Here is an 11,392-nt window from a genome sequence, read left to right on the forward strand (position 1 = left end):
AAAAAATACATGGGTAATTGGTGAACTTGGCAGTGTTCAGCTGTCAGTTGGACTCGACGATCTTAGATGTCTTTTCCGACTTAAATGATTCCATGATCTTAGGAAAAGCCAGAGTGTGTTGAACGAAAGGCTTCCCTAAGACCCAGCACAGCAAGGGTGTCGTGGTTAAACATGAATGGGAGCTGGCGTATTTATCTCTGTTGCAAGGTATTCAAATGAATTTCTCCATACAACAGCTTGGAGCGATTACATTAGGAAATGTATAATTTGGTTAGGCTGACCTCAGAATGGAATAAAAAGCGGCTGATTTCCATAATGTCAGCCTCCAACACTCAGAGAGGTCAGGGAACCTACAGCGATACACAAAACACTTTGGGAGTAGTTAAGCTGAGAGATCTGCTGGGATTTGGAGTGAGGAGGGAGAGCAGCCAGGGAGGCTTGGGGTTCCCACCCCAGAGGCTCTGGTCCTCGATGCAGTGTGACGCTGGCTGCCCAGACAGGGACCAGGGAGGAGATAACCTGTGGTTGTCTAAAGCTGAAAGCATTGCTCCTCTCCGATGGGTTCTTGGAGGATAAAGGCTGGGGCTGGCTCCCAGAGAGGGATGCACCGAAACACCAAGGCAGGAGGAGAGCTGTGACCTGTGCTTACCCGTCGCGGTGCACATCACGTCGCAGGCACAAAAAAGTGCTGAGTTACAGTGACCTCCCAAGGAGAAAACAAGACTGGCAACGCTGGCTGCGAAGTCAGCCTTCCCGCTAGTGGAACATCATCACTGATAATGCTTTAATTATTATCCCTGCTGAAAATAAGCCTTATTTCATCTGCCTGGCATGTCTCAACACCGCAAACTTTCTCCGTGTTGGAAATCATCTCCTTTTTTTTCTTTTCCCCCTGCTCTATACGCAGCATTACTCAGAAACAAGCCAAATCCCTTCCAATTATGTATCATGACGTTTCCCCAGTGCTGCACTAAAGCAAGGCCCTTCACTTCTAAATGGCATGGTTTATAACAAATTGTCTGTTATACCAGACAGAAACTGATTTCCTCAAACCCAGCATATTAAAGTGAGTACATTCATTCTGGTTGTAACACACAAAATGTGATTATAACAGACACTTTGGGGGCTTTTTAAGGCTAGCGGAGAAGAGGAGGATAAGCTGGAGGGGAAGAAAGAATTGACAAGTAGAGAAATGACAGAGAAAGAGAAACAGCCACGCTGATTTCATTTCTGACAAAACAAAAATCTTTGTGTGTTGTAGAAATGTGCTTTAGTTAACACCATCAGATAGCCAGAGCAAAAGCTGCCGGTGCTGCCTGAAACGAAAATTGCTCTATTGTGCTTAGAAAACCATTTCCCACAGTGAGGAGAACACTTTCCAGGTAGTACAAAGCAGATCTGAAACCAACAGGGCCTTATCCTGCAACTCTTGCTCCCTCAAATAATCCCTGCAGCCACGAGGAGCCCAAACTAAATCAGTGTGAGTGAGGATTACACAGGAGTGTATCAAGGTTGGGGGATTAGACTGGGATTATCACTAAAACCAGTAATTCCCCATCTTACTGATGGTGGCCATCAGCTCAGGAGGCAGCAGATCACCATGACCCCCCCGGCTCCAGATCCAGGTCTGGGAGCCACCGAGTGTGTGAGTGCCTGGAGGACTCGGGTCCTGTTGGGTCAGGGGCTGCTCCATCTTGACCCACTTCTCCAGTGGGACCTACCAAAGCAGCACCAGAGCAAGACCATGACTGATCCACACACTGCTTACAATGTAACGTCAGCACTGCTGCTTCCCTTCCCCAACGCTGCCACGATGGAGCCATCCCAGACCCCCAGTAAAGAACCTCCTTGCTAATTCCACCTTTGCACATCCAGTCTGGCAAAGAAGGCTCGCCCACTCCGATTCCACACCTCCTTGCCTCTCCCATGCCAGGTCCTGTCTGGGACTGGCCACCACGATGGCCCCAGGGGAGACCAAGGGGCAGAGTAAGCTGCCATGCCCCAGGGTATATTCCCCAACCTGGAACAGCAAACAATGCTTTGGCACCGTTTCCTAAAGTGGTGCAGATTTGGGATGTAAAACTGTCTCTGAAACACAGATGCAGCCATTACACATACACTGTTTACTTTTTAAACCCTGAAGTCAAAATCCAGGCATGTAAGTGTTACCCAAGGGTGGCTGCTCTACATGCAAGTCGCGTTCCCGGGATCCTAAAAGGCTCGGCATTCAGACCGGTTTCCACACCATCCCAATGCAACATGCATTTTTATCAAGGAAGCTGCCTAATGGCTCCTATTAATTTTGATTTTTAATCTCCTGGTACAAGTCCCAGCAATATACATGCAAAACCTGACAACAAGCCCTTTTGGTTTCAAAACTGACTTCTCCTCCAGCTCAGAAGGAAGATAAAAAAGAGCCCTTGGCAGCAGCCAAGCCTCTGACCGGCAATGCCCTTGCAGCTCCAACATGTCCCACTCTCTCTCCTGTAAAACAACTCAAAACACTAACGGGGGCCAAGCCTCCCACTGTCAGTCATGATCACCAGAGCTACTCACAAACGCTTTTTGCCATCACTGCCTACAGCCACAAGGATGCTCAAAGGCTGCAGGCAGGCATTCCCAAGCAGTACCCCAGCACCCAAGGGACCACTGAACCCCAGCAGGGCCAGAACACCCCAGGATAACCCCCACTGCCTCCCAATGCTCTCTTGGAAGCCGTGCCCTGGCACAAGCAGAGCCAGCAGCCGAGCCTGACCCCACCCAAAGGGAAAAGCTTATTAAGGGTGGTTTCAAACTTCTTTTGCATTCTTAGAGTGGGATTGCAGCCCCACAAGACACTAGCGTTAATCCTTTCTGGATCAGCAGGGAAAAGGTGGGGAGCACCAACAAACCCAATTACTGCCAGCACGAGCACAGCACCACCAGTCCCAGAGAACTGCCACCGCAGGGGAAGAAACATTTCCTGAGGCTCCACAAACAAGCCATCCTTGGGGACTTTTATTTCAAGGTGCCTGACTTAAACTAAATGAGCCTCACATTAAAGACCAGCTACATCACAAATCCACCGCTGCTGGGGCAGTGCATGTCTGCAGAGGCAATTACTTACCCCCAGCTACAACCATCATATGCTAAGTGACACTGCCAGCAACACATTTACCTTTGTATTTTATCTGTTATCAGCTGACGCTTTGCCTTCCCATCAGGGAAAGTCACTCCTAGGTGGAGCAGCAGTGATATCTTCCCGATGCTGACACCTCATAAAGGTTCCCAGGGGAAATGCCAGCGGCTTCATCACTGGAGGCGATTCAAACCAGCCCAGACAAAGTACCACTGGATGATGTGCAGAGAAGGTTTGGCTCTGGAAGCTCTGGGCAGGAGCTGTGTTTATTAAATCCTCATCACCCAGAGGTGTACCAATAGCACACTGCACAGCCACAGCATCACACCACAGAGCCTGCTACGGCAGCCATGGGCTACGGGGGTGAAAGGCTGTGATGGTCTTCCATGGAAGCATCTTTTATGGAGTTTCCATGTCACCCTGTGTGCTAGGACAGGGCTCTCACTCTAGTCACTACTGAACCTCCTCATCCTCAGTGGGTCACTGGGATTTTTAGAAGCCAATAGAACCCACACCTCCAGTGCAATAACTTCCCCAGCAACAGCTGGAAGCATAACACTGGGACTCTGCCAAAAAAATAAACATTCCCACCCTAAACCAAACTTCCAAACAGCTTCCAGCTGGGATTTCTCCTCCCCTTGCCCTAGCCCTGCCCTTTTGTCCAAAAGCATCCCCAGGGAGCGAGCAGACCCCCACCAGGACATGCTTCTCTCACCCAAGAGCTGCTGGTCCCTTTACAGGACTGGTGAGCCGCCCTCTGCCCTCCTGCTGTTTCACTGACACTCCAGGGCATTTATTACAAGAGACAAACTTCTTTCTCCAGATGAGGTACGGGCTTTTTGCAGTGCATCCCACCTGCCTGAGGGAAATGGGGTGAGCTGGAGCCAGAGGGAGAGACAACAACTGTCCCAGATCCCTCATATGAGGCTGGACAAAGCAGGGGAGCCTCTGGAGGGCACATTCCATGCGACCTCAGGCTATCTGCTGTGTGGAGGAAAAGTATGGGCAGCACTGCCTTCTGCCTGCAGCTGGCTGTTAACTTTATCAGCTGAGCTATGATGTTCCTGATGGTCCTTCCCTCCTCCCTGCCACCACAGACCTCCCACTGCTGGCATGCACTTCTGGATAGTGCCAACATGTGATGGATTTTATGACTGGTGGCAGTGAATCAGAGGCTGACAAGATGTTCCAGTGCTCAGTGCCCATAGCAAGGCACCAGCCAGAGATGCACACCAGAACCCTCTCCAAAGGACACTGCTCCAGGAAGGCAGGAATTCCTCAGGGACTGCTGCCCCCAGCATCCCAACAGCAGTGCTCACCCACAACCTTGGGATGCAAACCCAGGCAGTTGGGCATCCTGAGCCCCAGCTGGTATTCAGCAAAGAGCACAGGCAAATCTGAGCATCGGTGGAGACCCCCTAATACGTGAAGGGTGGTATTTCTCACCCCTAGCCTGCCCAGGCACAGCACAAGGAGCTGGTGGATTCATTAGCAGCTCTTCTGCCTTATTTTACCAGAGACTGGCTTATCCCAAACTGCTCCCATCCAGACTCAGATGCAAAGTCCCTGCCTCTACCCATCAGGGCATTTGGGAGCAGAAATGCCTACGCAGCTCTGTGGCTGAAAACACACAAGAAGAATATACAAATGCTTATATCCAGGTCATTCCCATAGAGCAAGTGCCCAAAACTGGGCCAACACTGGACCACAGCCTCTCAAGAGCTGGTTCTGTATGGCCTCAGCAGAGGTTAAACACCAGTGTTCAATGAGCATTTTGCCAATACAGCCACACAGGACCAGCCCAGCGGCACCAGCCCTCTCCAGCAGCCCTGCAGACTCTCAGAGGGCTGGGCTCTTCTCCCCATAGCACCAAGATGAATCTGAAGCAGCTCCACCGACTTCAGCAACATCATTTTGCATTTACACCAGCACACTCAACACAAAACAGAGCAAGCCATAAATATTTCAACTGCTTTTTCAGCTTTGTTATCCTGTTCAAAGCAGGAAACATGACAAACCTTTGATTGTTTTGCTTAATACGAAACAATAACTCAAAGAGAGACAAACAAGCAACATTAAATGACGCCTGTGATGTACAGGAAAGCCAAAGAATTAGAAGAAACTGATGAGGATGGAGTGGATCAGAGTGGCCCCTTTCCCTGCCTTCGGCAGGTACCACACATCCCTCCCACGCCAGCAAGGGTCCTGCATGGTGAGGGAACAGCACTGGGCCAGGTGTACAGGTGATCCCAGTGGGGCATCCTGTGCTGTCAGCATCCCCAATACAACCAGCTGCCTCCAGAGCAACAGCCACCAAACACCACTTTCCACAACTGTTGTTGTTGAAAACTTCAGAACACAGACAACTGCTGCGAAGGCAACGAGTGTCTCCTGCCTTGAGCATTGCCACACTCAAAATCCACCTGCAAAGCAGCCACCTCCAGCCTTGAGGCAGCCTGGCCTGGCCCATCCCCACTTGGGCCCTTCTCTGCAGTGTCTGGGGTTGAAACATCCACCCATAGCCACACATTGGGGCTGCCCCAGAACCTACAAGGCAGGTACCTGCTGCTCCCCCCTGTCCATCCTCCATCACTCCCATGCCCTGGGGTGTCCAGCACACAGAAACCACCACTGCCTGTTTGCTCCATGCCTCATTTTGGCAGCGCTTACACAGACCCACACTCCACGGTCTGCACAGTCCAGGCACAAACCCATTCCCGATGCTCCCAGGGCTCGGGCTGTCCACCTGCACTCACCTCTGGCAGCGGCATCCCGTTGATGATGAGGTCGGGCTGCTGGGGGCTCTGCCCCGTGAAGGTGTGATGGTAAATGTGGTTGGAGCCGGCGTTCCTGTTGTTCTGGCTCTCCACGTTGAGGAAGGTGCTCTCGGAGCGGCGGCAGCCCAGCGGCAGGGTCTGCTGGTGGTAGTCGAAGTAGTTGAGGGATGAAGTGAGAGAGGAGCAGCTCACAACGTTCATTTTATCTGTCTCCTCCACATCCCGCGGTACCAGGCGGATATCATTCTTGCTGATCTTCTTCTTCTTGCTTGATTTCTTTTGATGCCCATAGGAGTACTCTGCAATTCTGGGGGACAGAAAGAAAATGAGAAGCTGAGAGCATCCCAGATCCTGTCTCACTAAATACACATGCAGAAACCCAGAGGGCTTGGCCCCCTTCTCCATGTAGGTTTCTTAGTCATGCACATTACGTCATGTTTTGGGTCTGGTGGCACGACACCGTCTTCAGCTTAATTTTTGTATGTGTAACGTTTTCAGGTCAAATATGAAAAATAATGGGAAGGAAAAATGACCCTGTTTTATTCTAGTGTTTGTAATTGCTGATATTTAGTTACTAGGAGTAAAGTCCAGCCTACAGAAGAGAAAAATGGAGATGTTAAAAATCCATGAACTGAAAAGGGTACCTGCATTCATTTCCATGCGTAATAAGGATTTTAAAAGTGATTTAATTTGCTCCTTGTAATGAAAATTCAAAATGAATAGCAGATTTCTTTCCCAGTTCATCTTCCATAGCAGTAAATAAAGCAGACCCAGAAGCAGTCCTAGCTGGCAAACTCTATTCTCTCACACTCCAAAGGCTGTTTGTTTATTAATGCTTTATATAAATTGCTGGTGTTTTGACTATCTCCTGATTATACCTGATAACTCGAAATCTTTTCTCCAATTGAATCCCATTCTTCTCTCACCCCCTGACACACACATCCCCTTCTGCTGGGAAATGCTTTTACCTTCTGGAAATCAGATAACAACAATCATGTTTCGCAAAGAGAAATTTTGCTTTTTGACCTTTTTTTTTTTTTTTACTGCACGCTTGTTTTCCTCTGCCTTGCTTTCCCTCTTTGCTTCCCACCTGCCAAAAGAATCAACTGATGAAGTGCCTTGTTTGTGTTCTGCAAAACATCGGAGGAAAAAAGTTACTGCAAAACACCACCCAAGCAAATAATGACAAATTATTTGCACCTTGCACTAGCTGGGTATGCTGAGCTCAGACTGACTGTGGCTCCTCTTTCTGTAGTGAGCAACAAAACAGTCTCTGCCATGAATTTGTACATGCACAGCATTGGGCAGCTCAGTATTTCCCAGGGAAGCACACAAATGCTAACCACAGTGAGAATACACACTTGAAAGTCAGGATTTTGCTCCTCTTCTTCTTATGATAACAGCATTAAAAAGAAAGAAAGAAAGGAAAAAAACCCAATAGCTGCAACAGAAATAATGGGATGAATAAATAATATAGTTTATCTGGAAAGGCAAATATTGGATAAATATTCTTGTTCCAGAAAGCTAATTGCCTGAGCATGAAAATGCCACCAAGTCAAAGAGCCCTCATATATGCCTCATAAATTAATGCATTTTTGAAGACTCTCCAGCAGCTCTTGTGAAGAATCTCTAAATCAAGGCACTGCAAAGCCTAAAGGCACGGGGAGAGGGTGCCCCATGGTCACAAGCCGCTGCTGAGCCTGCCTGGTGTTCCCCCACCTCTGCAGCTGACTTCTGCTCAGACACACTGATAACAGCCCAAGCATCCCCCTGAGTGTGCAAATAAATCAGGGGAAGGCAGGGATTTCTGTTGTGCCAACAATCTATATGCTGCTGACTCGTCTAACAATGCTTGATGAAGCTTTAATTGTTTTGTTTACCTAAATGTTTAAGTTTGGCAATGCGAGAGCCCAATTATTTCCTGCAGGCATTCATTTTGCTGTCCTTTCTCTATTGACCAATTATTTAATTAAACCGCACTTCATTAATCCCTAAGCCGTCACAGTAAACCCAGCGCTTATACATATGTGGGAAGCTGTTAGGGGCACCACCACAACATGATTTTTATCCATTCAGGTCCTATCCTCATTTAATGGGCCGAGCTGGCAAGAAATCTGGTCTGTGAGCTTTCACTTGAAGCTAGACATCCCATAATACAGCACAGACCGACCTTTATTTCCAGATGATTTTTCCCCCATCGAGCAAAAAGGCTTATATATGCACTTTACACTGTGAAAACGGGGTACAATACCCGAACTCTCCGGCATTATTTCTGCGTAAATAAAACTTTAAAGACCGCACATCCCCCCGCGCCGCTGAATTGCCAGGGCCGAGCGTGCGTTTCCAAGGTAGAGCAAAATTAATTTCCATCCCTCCCTTCTGAAACGACTCAGTGCCAAAGGAATGGAGAAGTCATGGCTATTTCACTAGTAACAGGATTAAACCATTTATGAGGCATTGCAGCTGCTCTTTTATGGCATCTGATTGATATTCATGTGTGGTTAGCATTTGTCTCCTAACTTGTGTAACACAGAGAATAGTAAAAGAGAGACAATAATCGCCAGGCTGTTACATATTCAGGGGGACTGGATTTCCCCTATCAGCCTTTCAGTGGCTCCGGGCACGGGGCTGACCTCCCCGCCGGCATTTCGGACCCCGGAGCACGCACCCAGCCAGGGCAAAATGACACAGCACTGCAAAAATCCTCCCTCGCCCCATCGCTCCCAGCCCAGCCAGCCCTGCCGGGTGCTGGAGCTGCGCATCGGGGACAACCGGCGAGGGGGGGTTGGCCACTATTTTATGCAGTTGGCCCCATCGCTGGCCGTGGCGTGGAGCCGCAGCGGGCGCACAATAGCTCTTTTGAGCGGCGAGCGAGGGCTCGGGGATGCCACCGCGCCGCTCGCACCGTCGGCTGCGGAGATGCTGCGGTGGCTGGGGGGATTCCCCCCATCGCCAGCCCTTGGGAGCTCTGCTGGGGGGGGGGGGGCTGCTCAGGGGAAGGAGCCATGCCCCCAGTAAAACCGTTCTCCCCGCTTCCTGCGACGGAGCGCGGAAAATCAGGGATGCTGCAACAGATTGTCAAGCCGCGCAATTAAGTCGATTCGTTACTCGGCAGGGATTTCTCCTGCCCTCCTCCCAGGGAACAATTTTTTAAAGCTTCGCAGGAAATTCTCTTAGAGGGATGGAAACCTCACTTTCGTTCCTAAAGCAAATCAACCTCCCTCAACCCCCACCAGATATGCAGCAGCAAACGCAAAAGTAACTGCGATGGCAAAAATCAAAGCAGACCCACAGGTGCACAGAAACAAATATGTCTTTACCTGCAGTTGTAGGTCCTGATTTCCTTGTTATCCCTTTTGCACTTAACTGCCACGAAGATCATGGTGACAAAAAGAATAGCTGCGATAGACCCCAGGGCAATAATGAAAATCAGGGAGAGGTTAACAGATCCTATGGACTCCTGGGCATCCAGGGCTGGAGACAAGTATATCAAAATCAAGGCAGAAGCCGAGAGAGATGTTTTCCCATGGTCATGAGCCACCACAATCAACTCATAGGCTGTCTTGGCATTCTCCCCAAAGGCTCTGGTGGTCCTTATCTCTCCATTGGCCTGGTCTATCTCAAAAAATCCTCTGTCTCCTTCCACCATTTCATAGGAAAGTCTGCCATTTTCACCCTCATCATAGTCATCTGCCTTGACCACTGTCACCAGGTAGCCGACCCCTGCGTTCCTGGGGATGTACACCTCTGCTGTCCCGTTGACCAGCGGGGGGGCCGTGATCACGGGCGTGTTGTCATTGACATCCAGGACGATCACCCTGACAGTGGCATTGCTCTGCAGAGAGGGATTACCCCCATCTTTCGCCAAGACCTTGAACTCAAAAGCCTTTGTCTGTTCATGATTGAAGGACCTCAAAGCATAGATATCTCCAGAGTTGGGGTTGATGGAGACATAGGTGAAGACAGGCATGTCCCTGACTTGGGAGGGCACGATCTGGTAGGAGACACTGCCATTGAGGCCCAGGTCAGGGTCTCTGGCAGAGACTGAGAGGAGGTAGGCCCCTGGGGTGTTGTTCTCCTGCACGATAACCTGGTAATAGGGCTTGGAAAAGTGGGGATGGTTGTCATTCTCATCGGTGATCTTGACTGTGAAGGACTTAGTGGCCTGCAGGGAGGGGATGCCATTGTCCCTGGCCTGGATGGTGAGGTTGTACTGGTCCCTCTGCTCCCGGTCCAGCCGCCCGTCAACCAGGATGGTGGAGAAGCTCTCGTACTCCTGGAGTCGAAAAGGCACATTGCCCAGGAGCTTGCACTGCACCCGCCCATTGGCCCCGGAGTCACGATCCGAGACCCGCACCAGGGCGATGACGTACCCCGGCGGGGCGTTCTCGCTCACCTCCACCAGCTCGCTGTTCACAGAGAGCAGGTTGATGAGGGGCGGGTTGTCATTGGCGTCCTGGACACTGATGGTCACTTTGCAGTGGGCAGGGATGGAGTTAGGCCCTAAGTCCTTGGCCTGCACATCCAGCTCATACACATGACCCTCCTCGTAGTCGATGGCACCGCTCACCGTGATGAGGCCACTCTGGGGGTCAATTTGGAAGAGCTCCCGGGCCCGCTCTGAGACATAGCTGTGGAAAGAGTAGAGAACCTGGCCATTGGTACCCTCATCCGGGTCAGAGGCATTGAGGCGGATGACTGGGGTACCTGGTGGGGCATTTTCAGGCACACTAACGGTGTAGGCCGGCTCCTCAAAGAGCGGGTTGTTGTCATTGGAGTCGATGACACGGATGCTGAGCTCCACAGTGCCAAAGTTGGGCGGGTCACCACCGTCCAGCGCCGTGATCACGTAGCTGTAGTGGGACTGAGTCTCACGGTCCAGGCTCTTCTCCACCACCAGCTCAGCAAAACGGGACCCATCACCCCGTGTCTTGGTCTCCAGCCCAAAGAGGTCATTGGGGGTGATCTCATAGCTCTGCACACCAAAGCTGCCCGAGTCCGGGTCATAGGCACTCTCCAGTGGCACCCGGGTACCAGGGCTGGCTGTCTCTGAGATCTCCAGCTCGATCTGGTCAGTGGGGAAGCTGGGCGCGTTGTCGTTGAGGTCCTTGATCTCCAGCTTGATCACGCAGATCTCCATGGAACTGGACATCACCTCCAGTGAGATGACGCACTTGGGACTCTGTCGGCACAGCAGGTCCCGGTCAATCTTCTGCTTAGTTACCAGGAGCCCGGACCCGGGGCTGATGTCCACCAGGTGGGGGGCCGAGTTGGAGACCACCCTGAAAGCAGTGGGCTGCCGGGGGTCCAGCACGAACCCGGCGTCCCGGGCGTCCTTGGCGACGTTGGCGATCACCGTGCCGGCCCGCTGCTCCTCCTCCACCGAGTACTTGAGGTTGACGAGGGCCCCGGCGCCGGCCCACAGCAAGGCGGCCCCCAGCAGTGCCGGGAGAGCCCCCATCGCCGCGCCGCCCCTCCGCCCGCCGCGCCGCGCCCC

The 11,392-nt window shown here is 51.1% G+C and overlaps 1 protein-coding gene across 2 annotated transcripts in view; it reads right to left on the reverse strand.

Moving 5' to 3' along the window:
- Positions 1-11,356, reverse strand: part of PCDH19 (protocadherin 19) — a 58,707-nt gene extending 47,351 nt beyond the window's left edge. For both annotated transcript variants that reach the window (XM_027645422.1, XM_027645421.1), the window contains exons 1-2: positions 9,216-11,356; positions 5,875-6,202 (exon numbers count right to left, since the gene is read on the reverse strand). In XM_027645422.1, the coding sequence (XP_027501223.1) occupies positions 5,875-6,202; positions 9,216-11,356 (2,469 nt within the window). The remainder of the gene's footprint in view (positions 1-5,874; positions 6,203-9,215) is intronic.
- Positions 11,357-11,392: the final 36 nt, after the last annotated feature.

Source organism: Corapipo altera, unplaced genomic scaffold (assembly GCF_003945725.1).
Source record: "Corapipo altera isolate COAL_440 unplaced genomic scaffold, ASM394572v1 65, whole genome shotgun sequence".
NCBI lineage: Eukaryota > Metazoa > Chordata > Aves > Passeriformes > Pipridae > Corapipo > Corapipo altera.